We start from the raw sequence: 19,720 nt of genomic DNA, 5'->3' as shown, positions 1-19,720 counted from the left end.
AAAAAATAAAAATTAAAATTAAAATTAAAATAAAAAAAAAAGACAACCCAATTAAAAAATGGGCAAAGGATATGAACAGGCACTTCGCCAAAGAAGACATTCAGGTGGCTAACAGACACATGAAGAAATGTTCACAATCTTCAGCCATTAGAGAAATGCAGATCACAACCACAATGAGATACCACCTCACCCCAACAAGGCTAGCATTAATCCAAAAAACACAAAATAATAAATGCTGGAGAGGTTGTGAAGAGACTAGAACACTTATACACTGTTGGTGGGAATATAAAATGGTACAACCACTTAGGAAATTGATTTGGCGCTTCCTTAAAAAGCGAGAAATAGAAGTACCACATGATCCAGCAATCCCTCTCCTTGGAATATATCCTAGAGAAATAAGAGTCGTCACACAAATAGATATATACACACCCATGTTCACTGCAGCACTGTTCACGATGGCAAAAAGATGGAAACAACCTGGGTGCCCATCAACAGATGAATGGAAAAACAAATTATGGTATATTCACACAGTGGAATACTACGCAACAATAAAGAACTACGATGAAACTGTGAAACACCTTATAACATGGAGGAATCTGTACGGCATTATGCTAAGTGAATTTAGTCAGTCACAGAAGGACAAATATTGTATAAGACCACTATTATAAGAACTCAAGAAAAGGTTTAAACACAGAAGGAAACATTCTTCGATGGTTACGAGGGTGTGGAGGGAGGGTGAGAGTTATTCACTAACTAGATAGTATACAAGAATTATCTTAGGTGAAGGGAAGGACAGCACATGCTACAGGGGAAGTCAGCACAACGGGACTAAAACAAAGCTAAGAAGTTTCCTGAATACAGTCAAATACTTCGACGGACAGAGTAGCAGGGATGGCAGTCAGGGGACATCTAGGTCTACTGGCATAACAAAGTTTATTGAGAAAATATTCTACATCCTACTTTGGTGAGTGGCGTCTGGGGTCTTAAAAGCTAGCAAGTGGCCATCTAAGATGCATCAACTGGTCCCAGCCAACATGGAGTAAAGAATGAAGAACACCAAAGACACAAGGAAAGTATTGGCCCAAGAGACAGAAAGGGCCACACAGACCAGAGACTTCATCAGCCTGAGACCAGAAGAACTGGAGGGTGCCCAGCTACCACCAATGACTGCTCTGACAGGGAACATAACAGAGAGTCCCTGATGGAGCAGGGGAAGGGTAGGGTGCGGAACTCAAATTCTAGTAAAAAGACCAGACTTAATGGTCTGACTGAGACTAGAGGAACCCCAGAAAGCATGGACCCCAGACTCTCTGTCACCCCAGAACTAAAACAATTCCCGAGGTCAACTCTTTAGACAAAGATTGGACTGGACTGTGGGACATACAATGATACTCGTGAAGAGTGTGCTTCTTAGCTCAAGTAGATACGAGAGACTAAACGTGCAGCTTCTGTCCAGAGGTGAGATGGGAAGGTAGAGAGGTTTAGGAGCTGGTTGAATGGACATGGGAAATCAGGGCTGGAAAGGAGGAGTTTGCTGTTACAATATAGGGAGAGCAATTAGGGTCACATAACAATGTATGTATAAATTTTTGTCTAAGAGACTAACTTGAATTGTAAACTTTCACTTCAAGTACAACTAAAAAAAAAAAAATTAGCCAAACACCAGAAATGCTTAAATGTCCAAATACAGGAAAACAAGTAAAGTGTGACATAATCATAAACTGTACTACTACACAGCTAGAAAAATTAATGCACTAGTGTGCATATATCAACATGGATGGTAGTCAATAATGCCAAACATAAAAAGCAAGCTAAAGAAGACAAAAATGACTGTACCATTTATATAAAACTTTAAAGCCTACAATAGCACATACTGCTAAGGGATACATACACTTACAGAAAAATATAACTAAATGCATGGGAATGATAGACAAAAATAACTGTACCATTTATATAAAACTTTAAAGCCTACAATAGCACATACTGCTAAGGGATACATACACTTAACAGAAAAATATAACTAAATGCATGGGAATGATACAAACTAACACTGTATAGTGGTTATCGCAAAGGGAGGAGGGAGAATAAGGGAGGATACACAGGGGTTTCAAAAGTACTGGTAGGTACACCAGCACTCACCTTATTATCTGCATGCTTTTCTACATGTCTTAAGTTATCTCATAATAAATTAGAAAATGTTTTTCTGCCAGATGTCAAGACCCTGTGAATGTTGCCAGATTCAATGTTTATCTTGGTGATTATAACAATATGTTGGTGCTACATCGTTTCTTCCAGTAGAGTTGCTGCTGTCAATTTTTAAAAACATTCTCTCACTCAGCAAATATTTACTAAACACAATGTTCATTCTTTCATTCTAAATACTGAGTTCCCACTACATGCCAGACAGATAAAATAGTAAGAAAAAACTATCCGTTTCTGGCCTCAAGTAGCTTAGTGGAAGAGGCAAGGGCTAATCAAATAAACACGTGATTAACAACACTTTACATCTGATCATCCCCTCCTTAAAAATGCTTCCTTCACTTGGCTCATAGAATACCATACTACCCTGGTTTTCCTCCTAAATCACTGGCTGCTACTTCTCAGTCTCTTTTAATGGTTCCTTATCTCTATACAGGACCCTATCTATATTCACTCCCTTGGTAATCTCACACTTTAAATACCATCTCTACACTGACATCTCCCAAACTTGTATTTCCAGCCTGGGCTATATATATACTGCCTAACTCAACATTCTCTTTGGATGTCTAACAGATGTGTAAAGCTTAGTATGTCGAAAACTCAACTCCTGATCTTCCCTAAAAATCCGTTCCTCTAGCCTTTGTTCACCAGGCTGCATTGATGACTGCATATTCTATATGAATGGTAGCTACACAGGTTGTACAATACAACAATCATGATCTTCTATCTAGAGAACATCAACTACATACTTCTGGTGTCAGGCCAAAAATCTTGAAGTCATCCTTGACTCCTCTTACACACACAGTGCCTGACAATTTCTCATCATCTCTGACACTGCAACCCTGATCTAAGCCAGATTCGTCTGTCACCTGGTCTCCTTGATTCTCCCCTACCTGCTCACTCTCCCACGCACCTTAGACAGCAGCCAGAAAGAGCTAGTTAAAATCTAAGTGAGAAAATGCCGCTCTTCTACCTGAAGACCTCCTGTGACTTTCCACCTTTTTCAGCATAATAGTGTTCAAGGCCCACACCATCTTCCCCTCACCCTACCTCTTACCTTCTATTAAATTCCCTCCCTTGCTCACTCCACTGTAGCTCTCTGGTCTTTGCCCTTGGTGTTTCCTCTTCCTGGAACACTCTTCCCCCTAAAACTCATATGGCTTGCTTTCTCACCTCCTTCAGGTCTTTCTTTGCTCAGATGTCACCTTCTCGATGAAGCCTTCCCTGACCATCCTACCTAAAACTGCAACTACCACTATCCTCATTCCCTGTCCTCTCTCTCTGCTTTATTTTTTCCATGATACCTACTGCCTAGTTCACTTGACTCAAATGTAAGATCTACAAGGTCAGGAATTTTATTCTGTTCATTACAGTATCTCCAGCAACTAAAACAGTGTCTGATATACAGTAGCCACTCAGTAAATACTTGCTGAATCACAACACACATGTAAAATTGCAACTTTCAAGTCCAGTGGAAAGTACAGAGTGCTAGGAGAGCCTGTAAGACAAGAAAAGCTTACCTGAGGAAATTGAACTTGATGTGAGAACTGAAGGATGAGTAGGAGTTAACAAGGATGTGCACAGGATCGGTGGTGAGAGGGACTAAAGGAAGGCCAGTGTAGCAAGACCACAAAGAGGTGGAAAAGGTATAAAATGAGGATGGAGAGCGTAGAAAGAGGCAAAACAATGAAAAGATTTGTAGACTATATTAGGATGTTTTGCCTTTATCTTCAGAGCAACAGGAAGCCACTGAAGTGTTTTAAGCAGGGGGATATGATATGATCAGATCTGCATGTTGAAAAGATTACCATGGCAATTGGGTAGAGAAGAGTGAGAGGGGTGAAAAGAGTGGATGTGGGTACATGAGGTAAGAGGCTATTGCTACTTCAATTGAGAGAAGATGGTATCTTGAATTAGGGTGTTGGAGCGGAGATAAAAGGAACACACAAGATACTTAGGAAGCTAAAAACCAGTGGGATTGGGGGTGAATCAGATATAGGGAGTCAACTGAAGGGAATTTTAACGTTTACTTCTAAATTTCACAAAGTACTGTTGGATGACCCAGAGGAATAAAAAATTAGACCCAGTCTATGTCCTCAAGTAGTAATTATCTAAATCTTCGATGTCCAAGCCACTAGCCACAAATGGCTACTGAGCACTTCAAGTGTAGCTACTCCAAATAAAGACGTGCTTAAGTGTAAACCACACATCAAATTTCGAAGTCTTAGTACAGAAAAAAAGAACACAAAATATCTCAATAATTTTTATACCGATTACAAGTTAAAATGGTAATATTTCAGATACAGCAGGTTAAATAAGATATATTATTAAAAATTAATTTCACCTACTTCATTATATTCTTTAATGTGACTACTATAAAATTTAAAGTTATGTAAGTGGCAACATTATATTTCTATTGGACAGTGCTGATTCAATAGGAAATGACAATACAGTTGTTGCAATTTATTCAAAAGGAAAAAAATACATTTAAGGAAAACATCGCTGAATTTTGGGGTGAAAATGTAATTTTTATAAACAATGTGGCTTGTTATGTTTTGTTCAGGGAAGTAAAGAAATGAATTATTTCAGTTTTTTGCCATTTAAACACAAAAGCCACTTTCTCTTTGTGTCCTATTCCTGAAATAGATTGTTCTTCTTCTATTGCTAGTACAATGCTTCTACTCAGAGAGCCTTCCGGGTTATAGGGAAAAAGTCAGGAAAACACTGAATGTGGAAATGACAGGAACTGAGAGATCATTTAGGCCTTCATTTCATAGGTGACAAACCTGAAATACTAAGACATTAAGTAACTTACTCAAAAATCACAGTATTAACACTAGCTGTACTACATACGACATCAGTGTTTTCTTTAACTAGTTATAATCATTATAAACAGTGTTCAGGGATAATGTAGACTTGTATATACCACAACAAGGACACTGCATTTTGTTCCCAAAAGAACTAAAAATGTATCTACCTTATACTGGTTAAGAGCTTGGATGCTAACCAAAAGGTCAGCAGTTGGAATCCACCAGTCACTCCTTGGAAACCTTATGGGGCAGTCTACTCTATCCTACAGGGTCACTATGAGTTGGAATCGACTTGACGGCAATGGGTTTGGTTTGTTTGGTTTATGGTACTGAATCTCAGAATGATCAATGAGTTTGTTCAGGGGTGAAAAATCACGTTTGTATTCTTACTTCATCAAGTGGGAAAAGCTTCAGTTTTACAGTGCAAAACCCAGTTCCAACACTTCGCTGTGTATCAAGGGCAACTGTCACTCTGTTTCCTCATCAGTAAAATGATACTACCATACCCAAGCTGTGAAAATGATAGGAGTACTACACAGATACACACACAGCACAATAAATGGCTTATATTGGGTAGATGCATAATAGATGTTAGTTCTCTTATTTTTATTAAAAACAAATGCCCTCCTTGATCATCCCTCATCTCGCCAAACTGTCAACACATAGTAATATTGTAAAGTCATAAATTAAACATGTAGGGGAAAAGATTTTTATAGTGAGATGTGAAACCTAGTTTCTAATTTCCATCCTACCATTAAAAAGCTTCAAATCCACAGGGAAATCATTCAACCCTTCTAAGTCTATTCCTCTCTTTAGTAAAGTGATAAAGTTGAATCAACCAAGACGATTCAAATAGTCCCATCTACGACTCGACACATATGAAGTCACCATGAGCCAGAATCAACTCAATAACAGATTTTGACTCAATGTATTAACTATAAACGCCACACTAATTTCTGAGGTCTGTTATAGGCAAGTTACATCGAAACTTTAAACATTTTAAAATTAATATGAAGTATAATTTGACATTTCTAAAACTTCTTCATCATTTGGGATACTATAACTGATCATCTTCTGGATTTAAAAGGAAAGTTCTTAAAACTACTCACATCTGGTTGGATGGCTTTAAATACTGGAACATCCATTAGTGTTATCTGACCCTGAAATATAAAGTAAAAAATGACACTATCTTCTTTGGAATTCCATAATATAACATATATTCTAAATTAAAATTATATTCTTTACCAAAATATTACTCAATACACAAATCTTCACTTGAATGAACTGTCAACTTTATAATATTTTAAGAGGCTTATCAGAAATTGAAAATTATATTTAATGGTACTACAAGGGCTAAATTATTTCTAATTATCTCAAGCCCCTTTGTACTTTCTTGGGCAACAAATGACATAAAGTTAGAAAATAAAACAAAAATAATTTTAAAAATTCAGACATGGTCACACATTAAAATCAAAAACAAAAATCACAGAATAGTGTTTCTTGTTATGACTATTAAATATCTCCTCAAACTTATAAAATCTGATATTAATAAAAAGGTTTCTTCCTGATTTATAAAAAGTAATCAGACTACAGCAGAGACAACACACTATATCTAAGGACTTTTACACGGCTATGGACCTATCTCATTTATGGTTATAGATGTAAAACAAAATCCAGCAATATATCAAAAGAATACTATGTTATACCAAGCACAGTTTTATTTCTAAAATGGAAAGAGTAATTCAGTATCAGAAAATCAATATATTGTTAACAAATTAAGGGAGAAAGAGAACATAAATAATGTTAACGTCAGTTTTTCTAGGTACCTTTTATGATATTGCAGTAACACCTTCATATTTCATTTTTCAATTTTTTAATTTACAAAAAAAGTAAAAGTACCTCTTAGAAATATCAAAGTAGAGTTGGCTTGGGGAGGTAGTACAGGTAGGGAGGAAAGTAATTACCATAAAGATAAATACTTACTTATTACTTGCCAAGTTGAAAGTATAATTTATGAAGCCGTCCTAAAAATATCTACACTCTTCTCACCTCCCACCTCATCCCTACCCCTCTGTGCTTGCTCCATCGTTGTGCTACCCTTCCCCATCGGTTTCCACATTCAGCTTTTTTTAATTTTATTTTTTACAAACTCCTCCACTGGGCCTACAAATTCTAAGTCAACAGTACCAATTATGTAAATTATGGGCAAAAACTGGAGAAGGGAGGGGTGGGAAGCTTACCGCATACTCTTCTGGTGTAACCTTAAGGACATCAAATACCACAGCATCAAAGCTTTTCTTCAATTCAGAACCTTTGTCACTTAATGATTCAGAGCTGCTACTTTTCTGTTAAATTGAAAGAAAACATAGCCATTTTAATATCGTCTCATAATTGATGTGACAGAAATCTGATTGGCACTAAAATCTGAGGAAACTAAGAATAGTGAGTTAAAATTTTAAACAAACAGTACAGAAGAGTTAAGCAGAGCATGCTGCCCAGTTGGAAGAATACTAGATAAAGGGTCAGTCAACTTGAGGTCTAACCTTGGCTTTAGATTTTTAGGTTACTGAGTAAGTCATATTTGCATGCCAGTTTCCTCATCCTGACAGCCTATCATTTTCTATAGAAATAAAAGATTTAAACAAGTTCAGTGATTCTCAAATGGGGTAAAGGGAAGCCAGAGGAAAAGGATATACATTTATTTATAATTTTTAAAAAGATAAAATTATTTTGATAACATAAACCAAAAGAAAATATTTAGAGCAACTCCATTAATTAAAGAGCTGTACAATCCATTCTCATTTGTTAGGTGATGTCTGTTGGTGAAAGTACTATTGATACTGTTCTTTCTATTGTATTGTATTATAAACCTGAGGGTTTGCTGCATTAAGACTACTGTTCTACGTTTGAATTTTCTGTTGCTACATGTAGAACAAAAAAGGTGGCTTTTGGCCCTGAAAATCTTATTTATGCTAAATTGTCAACTTCATCTCTACCATGAAATAAAAATGTATTCTGTATTGGTTGGCCGAATTCAGAGGATCATCACTGTAAGAACATTTAGACCAGAATCTATAAAGGGTGGTAGGATATGAGGCCACAGTTATAGGTACAAAAAAGTAACCAACATTTCATTACCAAGGTATAGGTCAATTAGCTGTTACACATCAATTCTAACCACTTGTCAGTATGCCTCATTTTTACTTTTTCTCTGCTTTTAAGTAGGAGCAAAATATCAAGTATATGATTCATAATCATTACAAAGGAAGGGATCCATTTCACTAAATATCCTTAACCATTCATGTCACTGACCCTTTCAATTTGAACATTTTTTTCAAAATTAGGTATATAAACAACAGAAAAAGCTATGACTTTTAAACTGTCATTTTCTGCCATCAAAATATGGGATTGTTGTTGTTGTTGCTGCCAGGTGCCGTCGAGTCCATTTTTGACTCATAGTGACCCAACGTGACAAAGTAGAACAACCCCAGAGGTTTTCTAGGCTGTAATCTTTATGGGAGCAGATTGCCATCCCATGGAGCTGCTGGATGGGTTTGATTCCCCCAACCTTTCAGTTAGCAGCCAAGTGCTTAACCATTATGCCATCAGGGCTCCTTAGATTTTGGACAGTACTAGAATATTATGAAAAATCTGCCTTGGTGGGGGAAGTTTCATACGAAATGGCCCTTTTAATCATGAGAAATAAACTAAAATGTATTCTGGCTACTGTAAAAAACATAGTTTAAAGAGGAAGCACAAGAAATTCATTTATTTTTCTTTTACTATATTAAAGAATAATGTTTACGACCCTCTTAACACTTTGGTCTCAAAGTTCCTTAATATCTTCAACTCCACTTTAGCTTAATTTCACCCCAGCCATGTACTTAGACTTTGCTATCACTGAAAATAATCTAAGTGTATGGTTTCAATTATTTTTCTTATGCAAATGATTTCTGTATTCTTGTCCCTAGCCCTGGCTTCCCTCATAAATGTTATTAAGCATTTCTGATGGACCAGACATTTTACTTATATGTGAACAAAATCAAATTCCCTATTATTGTTCTGTTCCACAACCTGTAAAGAAAACAGTTCAACTCCTTTCTCTGACCTATTAAAAAGGTCATCAAACACTATTCTCATCCAATATGGAGTGAGAAAAATAAAAGGGAAATATAGGAGCCAGATGCTAAAGTTACTAAGGCAGGCAGGCAAATATCCTAGATCTATAGACAAAACAAAAAAGAAAAAAGGTGGTGTAATAAACTCACAATACATTAACTAGAGAGGTGAACACCTATTCAGACTTCATCTCCATCTAAACACCCTAAGTTACATCACCAGAGTAGACCTTCTAACATCCCAGTCTAACAGTTCTTTGATCTCTTCTATCCCAATTATAGTGGTTAAGCGTTTGGCTGCTAACCAAAAGGTGGGAAGTTTGAATGCACCAGCTGCTCCTTGGAAACCCTATGGAGCAGTTCTACTCTGTCCTACAGGGTCGCTGAGCTGGAATCGACTCTGCAGCAATAGTTTTTTTTTTTTTTTTTTAATTCCAATTATCACCTGCCCAACATTTCAACAATCTGATCACAAAGCCACATTCTAGACCTTGTCATCAACACTATGATCACAACCTCTCTCTGCCTTAAGTCCACTGTAAATACTCAAGAGAGTCATTTCTTCACTTCTCTCTTTTTCTATCTCCCCCTCAAGAACATCATCAGTACAGCAGAGCAAAAGATACAAGTGTAATGATCCTGGAATGGTCAGAACTATGATGAAAGAACAGAAGAAAACAGCAGGGACAAAGTGTTACTGAGATCAGCTTAGCAATACAGCTTTCAACCGATTATGAGTGAAGAGTACTGACTGCAAACCTGGCTGCCTAGATGTGCAAGTTCAGTTCATAAAAACCACACTGGATGGTTTTTGGAATATTAGAAAAAGGCAAAGATGGTAGATACTGAAGTAGCTACACAGATAAGTCAGTATTTATAAAAATTGTATGAAAATCAAACTTTATGTTGAAAAAGTATGTGTAATATAACGCTATAATTCCATAGCTGTTGTAATTATTTCTCCAGCAAAAGTGTTGATTTGAATACCTTTAACCTCAGATATTTACAAATAGTCGTGTGCTAAGTCTAGAAGCCATCTGTTAAGAATATCAAATCCCACTTCTCTCACACCAAAATGTGTAGAAATCAAAATCAATTTATTCTACTACTCACATCAACTCAATGAAATCAATTCAGTTCCAACTCAACTGCACATACAATATTTCCTCCTCTGACCCTAACCACCCAGAGCTAGGTCAGATCTTATCAATTAAAGGGCACAATCCTCCAAATGGCCCAGTCTACTCAAGACCTCAGATGCCAACCACAAGCTTGGGAGTTCCCATGATAACCTCACTTCTGGCCTGCTGGCTCCCACTACTCCCTCAGGTTTGATAGATAATTCACTGGAATGACTCACAGAACTCAGGAGAGTGCTATACTTACAATTATAGTTTTATTACAAAAAAAAAAAAAAAAAAAAGGATAAAACTCAGGACCAGTATGAAGAAAAGGAGCATAGGGTGAGGTCTGGGAGAATTCCCAATATGGAGACTCTGTGTCCCAAAAAGGGAGTGTTACCCTCCAAGTACAGATGTCTTTTGTCAACCACTACCATGTCCAGAGCCTTAACTGATTGAATGAATCTGCCCCTGTCTCCTTCCCTACCCCCTCCAGAGGTATTGTGGCCTGGCCAGCCCCCACCTGAGTCACCTCACTGGCATAAATCCTCAGGTGTGGTCTTCAGGTCTCATCAAAGACACTTCAGTCACTGCGGAAATTCCAAGCTTTTAGAGGTTATCTCTCAGGAACCAAGGACAAAGGCCAAATTCTTTAGGTAAAGTAAAATTCTTTCCTCCCACACCATCATTCCTTTTTCAGTTTTTTTTTCCCCCAAGACCACTAAAAAACTGTTCACCTAAAACAGATGAATACTGATGGACCAAACCAGATGTGAAGGGAGAACAAGGCTATATAAAATATAAACAGACGTGCCTCTCTCCTGTTAGCACTGCATATAGAGGAAAAAGGGTCTCAAGAGCTGCAAAATAAAAATAGGCTACCAACCTATCAGCTTAAGAGGCAGGGAAAAGATAGATCATCAACACCAAAAACCAAACCCACTGCGGTCCAGTTGATTTCGACTCACAGAGGCTCTACAGGACAGAGTAGAATTTCGCCATAGGATTTCCCAGGCTGTAAATCTTTACAGAAGCAGACTGCCACATCTTTCTCCCAGGGAGTGGCTGCAACCACAGACCTTTCAGTCAGCAGCCAAGTGCTTTAAACACTGCGCCACTAGGTCTCTTTATATCATCAACAAGATGACAACAAATCAAGTGATCTTATAGATCACTGACCTTTAAAATTAGGAATTTTCAAATGTATTAATTTAAATGAATGATTATCTCTAATAAAAAAAAAAGTCATATTGTAATTAGATTAAAATTTTGATCCCTTGGTGATATACTACATTTATGAGCAAATGAATTCTAGATAAAAGTCATAATATTTCTGATCTACAACTAGAAAATTAAGTCACGTCTGAAACTCTCTAATATGATCCACACAAAAACAAAATCATCTGTGTATCAGACTTAAAAACAACAGCTTCGAGTCAAGGGCTCTTCCAAAATCAAAAATTCAGTGATTTTGAAAAAAAAAAAAATCCTTCTCTGCCTCACTTGTACCACTGCCCTCAAGGTTCATATAAGGTAAAAATATTCTAAAAAGAAATTCTAGTGATTCTTTAAAACTAAACACAAGAAAAGGGTTTTAATCAGTAATTACTTTTTTTCAAATATCTTCTCAGGTTAACAGGTGCACAATGACATAATGGCTTTTAAATGTAGTCCTTTATCCAAAATTCATTCACCATCCTCCTGCACAGTAGACTGTATTCTAAATCAATCCACTGAAAATGTTCAATTCCAGACTTCCCATTGAAGCCGACTAAATTATACAAAAAGAGATAACTAATGATCCATTAAATTATTTTGTTTGCCAAGGATAAGGATTAAGGTTTCTAAGATGAACAGTAAACATATGAATGACAAAAGTTAAAAAAAAAAACAAAAAAACTAAAATATTTGTAGCCCTTTATTTCATGTTCTGATTTAAGTCTGTAATCAACCATAATCCTTGAAAAATCTGACAGCCAGTTAAGAGAGTTTATAATTAAATGCCTGGAAAGTCTTACCTCAGAAGCAGTAGCTGCAATATTCACATTGCTTGCCTGTCCATTCATTAGGTCCATGCTTCCCCCAACATCAGTTTTTGACCTTATGTTAACAGCAACAAGGGACCAATTACTTCATGTCCAAGGCCACAAATACATTATTACTGTAAAAAGCAAAGAGAAAAATTAAAATGTACGTCTTACTGGAAGTTTAAGAAAATAAATCCATGCCTACCACCATGCCAAGGTGTAAAATACTTCAACTTTGCCAAGCTCTATTTTTTATTTTACTTATACCACTAAATTCAGATTGAAGACGATCCTGTACATATTTTCAAATGGGCAGTATTCAACATGTTATTGTTATTTTCTTCATTAGCAAAGCAAAAGCATAACTTTTCACTTATTAAAGGAACATTGTACATTTTTTAGTTTTATGAAAAAGAAAAAGTAAAGTATAAAAGACATATGGCAAAGTAACACACACCATACATGGTAATTTTTTTTAGAAATCTCATTTACCAAGATAACACAAATACTTAAAAACAAAACTAAAATACTATAGAACATGTTATAAAATCATGAACACATATGGTATGTTTATTTCTTCTGGGTTTTAAAGTTTTTTGAGTATTCTAAATCCATCATCTCATTGATCTTCATAACTACCAATATCAATAACTGGGGAAGATATTATTATACCGACATAACACAAACAGAGCCTCTGAGGACACAGGCTGGTAAGTGGGAAGCTAAGAATAAAATTCAGGCCATCTAAAATTCTTGTCATATATTCTTTCAACAATACAATGCTTCTTTCCACTTTACTAGAAGTCAGAATATTTACTTGATGTTCTCTTTCTACCAATAACCTGTTTTATAACACTGTGTAGGTAATGTCACCTCTTTAACACGGAATTTCTTCCTCTTTGTAAACAACATGGTGATTTTTAAGGTCCCCTTCCAACTTTAAAATTTCTATGATGTGTTTCCTAAGAGAAATAACAGGTGTCTACAAATTAGGTGTTTTAAACAAACTACTATGCCCACTTTAAAAGCTGGGATTGAAACATTAATAATTTGCTTGATACAAAGTTTCTTCTCTCCAGAGAAGCAGTATCCCGTTGCTGCTGTGTTGATTCTGACTCACAGCGACCCTAGAGAACTGTGATTTTAAAGCACAGACTCCGGGACAACACTGCCAAGGTTTGAACCTAGCAGCAAACTGCTTAACTTTTCTGTCCTTAGTTTCCTCATCTATAAAACAGGGATAACAAGTACCTACTTCATAGAGTTTTGGTGAGGAGAACTGAAATTAACATATACAAAGCACCTAAAACAGGCACATAGTAAAGTGTGCTATTATTATGATGGTGGTGATAGTATAGATTTTGTCTACAATCAGACAGTCCACATAAAGCTTACATTCAATAAAGTTTCTTAACTAAATACAAAAGATGAAAACCTTAGAAATACACTTCTGGCCAGCACATGCTGGTGGGCTCCTCCAAAACAATTAAAATCCTAAGTGTAAACACAATGGATGAGAATGCCACAATTTTTTTGCTAGATGAAGCATAACATGTTCCTGGTTTTCAAATGCTTAAAATTTATTGCTAATGATAGCAGACTTCAGTTACATCTTAAATTTATCTTCATTTCTTCAGATACATCCTAAGCACATAGTAAGAGCAAAGCTTAGTGCCAGAATTTCTTAAAAATATATATTAGAAATAATATGTTCTTAAAACAATTTAGAATCCATTTAGAAAGTCAATGTGAAAATAAATGAAACACAGAAATACTTTAATTTCCACCAATTTACAGTTTTTCATTCTATAAGCTTTAATAGCCTTATGCCCCTAACAAGGATCAACTTGTCTTTATACTGTTATATAAAACCAATGTGATAATCCAGATTTTCTCTGAGGACAACACTCAGTTTGCAATGAAATGTTTCAAATAATTTCATCTCACTCTATGTGCTGTGCACAGATTCATTCTGACGTGAATCCATAAATCAAGACTGCCCTCTAGTGCTAAGAAAAAGATTTTAATTTTCTTAAAGGAATCGTATCCTTAACCTACCTCACATACTAAATAAATAAATAAATATTTACTGAAAAAAGAGATAATACAAACCAGATATAAACATTAACACATTTGTAATCTATAGCAGTAAGAAATCAAGTTTTCTTTGCCTGCTTTGAATTAAATTGTCAGATATTCCACGAAAATTAGCAAGTTGCATTAAAATCCATTACACGTGTAAAAAAAAAAAAGGCGAAGATACCTTAATGAAAATCTTACGGCGATTAGAAATGTACTACATGTCACTAATATGTAATAACACTGAAGTACAACAAAGTTTCATATGATACAACAGAAACACTGCCAAGTCCTAAAATACAGACATGCGTTGAGTCTTTCAGCATGTGTCTCAGGACATACACCTGCGCTTTGCACATAGAAAAGTAAAATTAAACAATATGAATACATGGTTTAATATCTTCTTGATTTTCCTAGAGCTATAAATTACATAACCACTTATAATAACTGAACATCACGCAGCTCTTTTCTTAAATTATTTTCCACTTATTCTCTTCTCACTTTCTAAAGACGGTCACTCTATCTTTGGGGTTGATACCCCAAAATAGGGCATATTTTAACATAAACATCAGTATTAAGGAAGCAGAGAGTTACAACTTTATCAAGGAGGCAGCTAAGTAAAAAAGAACCAAACTGTAAGCTAGCTTAGGGTCCGTCATTCAAAGACTGAAAGGAAGAAAAGACGGAAGGGAAGAAGGGAGATGGATAATCACATACATTTAAAACAGGGCACAAGAATGTCTATTATCAATTCAACAAGTATTTACTGAGTGCCAAGTATGAGGCTAGCTAAATAAGAACAGGGGCGTTCCTGCCCTTGACTTAAAACAACTGAAAAGAGGGGAGTAATGCATCACTCACTCATTAAATCCATTGCCATAGAGTCAATTCTGACTCACAGCATAGAGGAGAACTGCCCCATAGGGTTTCCAAGGCTGTAAATCTTTATGGAAGCAGACTGCCACATTTTTCTTCTGTGGAGCAGATAGTGAGTTCGAACTGCTGACCTTTTGGTTAGCAGCTAAGGGCGTTTTAACCACTTTGCGACCAGGGCTCCTTCAACCATTAGAACGAGGAAATCCGAACTGTGTAGATTTAGTTCCTTGCTTAAGGTCACAGAACTAGATTATAGAAATGTAGGCACAATCATTCAGTCTCCTAACTTTCCACATTTGCAATGGTTTTCCCACAACGAAACCAATGCCTTTTTATAAATGAATAAGGGATTAAAATTAAAGCCACAAATTCCTCACTAATTAATCTCATTTCATAGTACCAGTTATGTGTTCTTTCCTAAAATAATTTATTCTACCACCATGAGGAATATTGTGCTAAAGACAATTTAATAGTTATACAAAGCATACTTTAGAAAATTTAGGCAACCACAAGAAACAGTAGAGGAATACAATTAACTGGTGCAATTTCTTTGGAAAACATCTGGCTAACACAGAATTGAGATGCTCATAGACTCTAAGCCAAAATCTCTGTCCTGGAAATTCATCTTATCAAAGCTCTAAAAAAAAAAAAAGTATACAAAGTTATTTAATCAACATTATTTACAATAGTAAAAACTGAAAACAACTTTAATGCCTTTATATTCAATCACATTAAAAAATTCACACAAGCAATTATAAGAAATATGAAAACAGCAGTGACAGGTACAGTAACAGACACTGAATCTTACTGTAATATTCTTGTAAGTTTTATGAAAAAAGTAATTGAGTAAAATTAAAATACCTAATTGCAACTCAATATTTAAAAGGTATTTCAGAGTCTGCTTTCTTTTAAAATTTGTTTTTAAATAAAAGTTAAAGATGCATTTTATACAACATCCATGGAAGGCCCGAAGATTTAAAGTCCCAAAGATTTAAGCCCACTTTCAGCATGTGTGACAGATAAAATTGCACTGTCTTAATTTTTTTAATCTAAGAAAACTACAGAGATTAGTCCCAAATTCTTCAGTAATTTGTTTCAGTAATTACAGCCATCAAAATGCTGAGAAGTTTTTGTTTTTGAGTTATTCTAACAAAAGTTTAATAAAAAATATAGTTGCCTCTTAAGATCATTTCTGAATAGCATTAAGAGCAAGATTATCTTTGCTACTTGGCACCCTTAAAAAGTTCACGTTATGAAGACAGAGAAATTAAAGCCCTAATGACAAACTCAAAATAAAAAATGACCAACTATATAAGCAAACAACCCACTCTGAGTAAAAGACAGGAAACACAATAATTACTAGGATTAGACCTCTCAAGAACTTCAGATAACTAATGATCAAATACAGGCTATAAAACAGGGAGGATCAAAATCAGTAGCCCTAAAAGAAGAAAATGAAAACATAACAAAACATTATGAAAAAGCAAAGCAAGATACACATTCCTAAAAAACCAAACTTAAAAAAAAAAAGAAAGAAACACACAGTTACTGGAAAATTAGGCATCTTATTAATCACAATTAAAGAGAATATTTGCAGAGAAGAATATAGAGATGAAGAAATTATGCAAAAATCCTACACAACAGTTAATGAAATGGAAAATGTGAAGAGAGATTAAGAGAAATGAAGGCTCTAAATTAAGATCTAACATAGTTTAATGGGACTTCCAGGGGGAAAGAAGAGAGATAATGGAAGAAAGGCAATACTTAAAGACATAAAGGCTGAGGAGTTTCCAGAACTCATGAAAGACATAAATCTTCATATTCAGGAATCTTGAGCTTTGTGCAGGATAAATAAATAAAAAGAATCATATTGTACATACATCACTTTAAACTACAGAACACTTTAAAAAGCAAGGGAGATAAAACAGATTACTTAATTTACGTTGGAACAAAATTAAACTGAAAGCTTCTCAACAACACCAACAGATAAAAATGAAGTATCTTTGAAGTGCTAAGAGAAAATAACTGTCACCCTAGAATTCCATACCCAGCTAAATTCTCATTCAACAGGAGGCAAAATAAAGACATTTTCAGACAACGAATTTACTAGAAAATTACTCCAAATGGCAAGCAATTAAGAATATTATACATAAAAAAAACTAACTTATCCCTACGTAGTAAAACTTGTCCTGGTTTCTGTTGAACTTTACAGCAGCTGAAACTACAGTTAGGAGTAGAAATAATTATCTTAACCATGAGTGTTAACAGGATTAATATTTTTGGGTTATTGCCAAAGTGTTTAAAAGTTCAAAATTAACCTCTATTTATTGACTTTTAAAAATAATAATTTGCTTTTATGTAAAAAAGATTTTCTCCTCTTATAGAAAATCCTATCATCTGTTTTATGTACTGGGATACACAAAACAGTACAATAATGTCTTAGTCATCTAGTGCTGCTATAACAGAAATACCACAAGTGGATGGCTTTAACAAACAGAAATATATTTCTTCACAGTAAAGTAGGCTGAAAGTCCAAATTCAGGGCGTCAGCTCCAGGGAGAGGCTTTCTCTCTCTGTCGGCCTTCTCATCAATCCTTCCCCAGACTAGGAGCTTCTCCGCTCAGGAACCCCTTGTCCAAAGGACACACTCTGCTCCCGGCACTGCTTTTTTGGTGGTTTGAGGTCCCCGTCTCTCTGCTCACTTCTCTCTTTCATATATCAAGAGATTGCCTCAAGACACAATCCAATCTTGTAGACTGAGTCCTGCCTCACTAACACGACTGCTGCCCATCCTCCCTCATTAACATCATAGAGGCAGGATTTACAACATATAGGAAAATCACACAATACCAGGAATTATGGCCCAGCCAAATTGATACACACACTTTTGGGGGGGCATAATTCAATCCATGACAAATAATAAAAGCTAAAATTTATGAAGTGCTTAACTACCTAGCAGGTCCTCCTCAAAGTGCTTTCCCACATAAATATTTACTCAATCATCAAAATAACCCTATTTCTCCATTTTTAGAGATGAGAGAATAGGTAACTTGCCCAAGCTTATATAGTAAGGATAGGCATCTGGAAGGGAGTGGGGAAGAAATGACAGATGGATAAAGACAGAAAAGATAATGGATTGATTAAAAAATAAATGGGGTAAAAAAAAAAACAAAAACAGAAGGACAGACAGGGAAAGAATCAAGAAATAAATAAGGAAAAAGAAGGAAGGAAGGGAGGAAGAGAGGGAACCTAAAAGGTGGTTCTTACTCTAAGCGAATTTATTATTATGAGAGAATCAGAGACTATTACAACTTATTACACTGTGGTTCAGCTTCAAGAGTTACCATGGATTCTACAGGAGGAAATGTTTAGACTTACAAAGGAAGACAAGCTGATGGGCAGGACGAAAGGAGAAGTAAAAGCAATCTATGCAAGAAGTAAAAAACAACATAAAAAAGGTACAAATATAAAAGTAAGGAAGACATGAACAGAAGGTGCAATGTAACAGGACCAGATTATGGAAGGTCTCAACTGTTATGTGGAGGAATTTAGATTAGACAGGACAGGCACTACTAGTCATTAAAGGTTTCTGAGTGGGTAACTGACCTTAAGAAACTAAAACTGGCATATCAAAAAGGTTTAACATGCCAGGGGTATCCAAGTGGGGCTTTACGGAAGGTGTTCTACTGCCAAAAACAGCAAACAATCTGAAGTTCAGGCTCCCTTTCCACTTCAAGCTTTTCCAACCTCTTCTCTTTAGGACCTTCTTCTGGTCTTCTAGTTTTACAAAACCTCCCATGGTCATTCTATCCCCATAACTTTAATCACTGCATTTTATCATCACCCTGTTTCTAATTCAGAATTCCTGATCACGAGGAAATGGCAACCTCAGAGATATTTAAAAGAAAAAAAATTAATGTAATTCACATGAACTCATGACCGACCCTCACTTCTCCGGGCAAAGAAAGGAGATAGTAGAAAAAGCATGAGATAAAGAATGCCAGCTCTATGACTTAAACCAGCTGTGTTCTGCTGGGTAAATTATTTAATCTATGAACTTTGGTTTCTTCATTTATAAATAAGGAATGATAAAAATGTTCCTGAGAGAGATTTTGTGAGAATTAAATGAAATCATGTACAAGAAAACACAATGTCTTTAGAAATGGTATAGAATAATGAAATGAACACAGACTTTGAAGTCTGATAGTCCTCTGCTCAAATCCCAGCTTTGGTAATGCCAGCTATATGGCATTGGGCAAGGAACTTTGCCGGTATTTAAGTAAATGCTTAAAGTCCATCTTTCAGTAATACGGTTTTAAAAAAGGGGGAGTCCTCCCTCTACTTCTGAATTCCAGAAGCATTGTGAAAATTACAATACAAAAAGCAAATACAATTACATTGAACATAAATGGCCTAAATGCACCCATAAGAAGACAGAAATTGACAGAATGGATAAAAACACAGGATCCATCAATACACTTTCTACAAGA

At 35.7% G+C, this 19,720-nt stretch overlaps 1 protein-coding gene across 3 annotated transcripts in view; it reads right to left on the bottom strand.

The window, feature by feature from the left end:
• The window catches only part of RALGPS2 (Ral GEF with PH domain and SH3 binding motif 2), a 167,249-nt gene that overhangs the window by 107,649 nt on the left and 39,880 nt on the right, over window positions 1-19,720 (bottom strand). For all 3 annotated transcript variants that reach the window (XM_004372854.2, XM_023728069.1, XM_023728070.1), the window contains exons 2-4: window positions 12,267-12,409; window positions 7,250-7,354; window positions 6,119-6,169 (exon numbers count right to left, since the gene is read on the bottom strand). In XM_004372854.2, coding sequence (XP_004372911.1) covers window positions 6,119-6,169; window positions 7,250-7,354; window positions 12,267-12,323 — 213 coding nt within the window. In that variant the 5' untranslated portion in view covers window positions 12,324-12,409. The remainder of the gene's footprint in view (window positions 1-6,118; window positions 6,170-7,249; window positions 7,355-12,266; window positions 12,410-19,720) is intronic.

The sequence above is a fragment of the Trichechus manatus genome, unplaced genomic scaffold (assembly GCF_000243295.1).
Source record: "Trichechus manatus latirostris isolate Lorelei unplaced genomic scaffold, TriManLat1.0 scaffold00021, whole genome shotgun sequence".
Taxonomy (NCBI): domain Eukaryota; kingdom Metazoa; phylum Chordata; class Mammalia; order Sirenia; family Trichechidae; genus Trichechus; species Trichechus manatus.
This window is presented reverse-complemented; position numbering and strand designations above follow the sequence as displayed.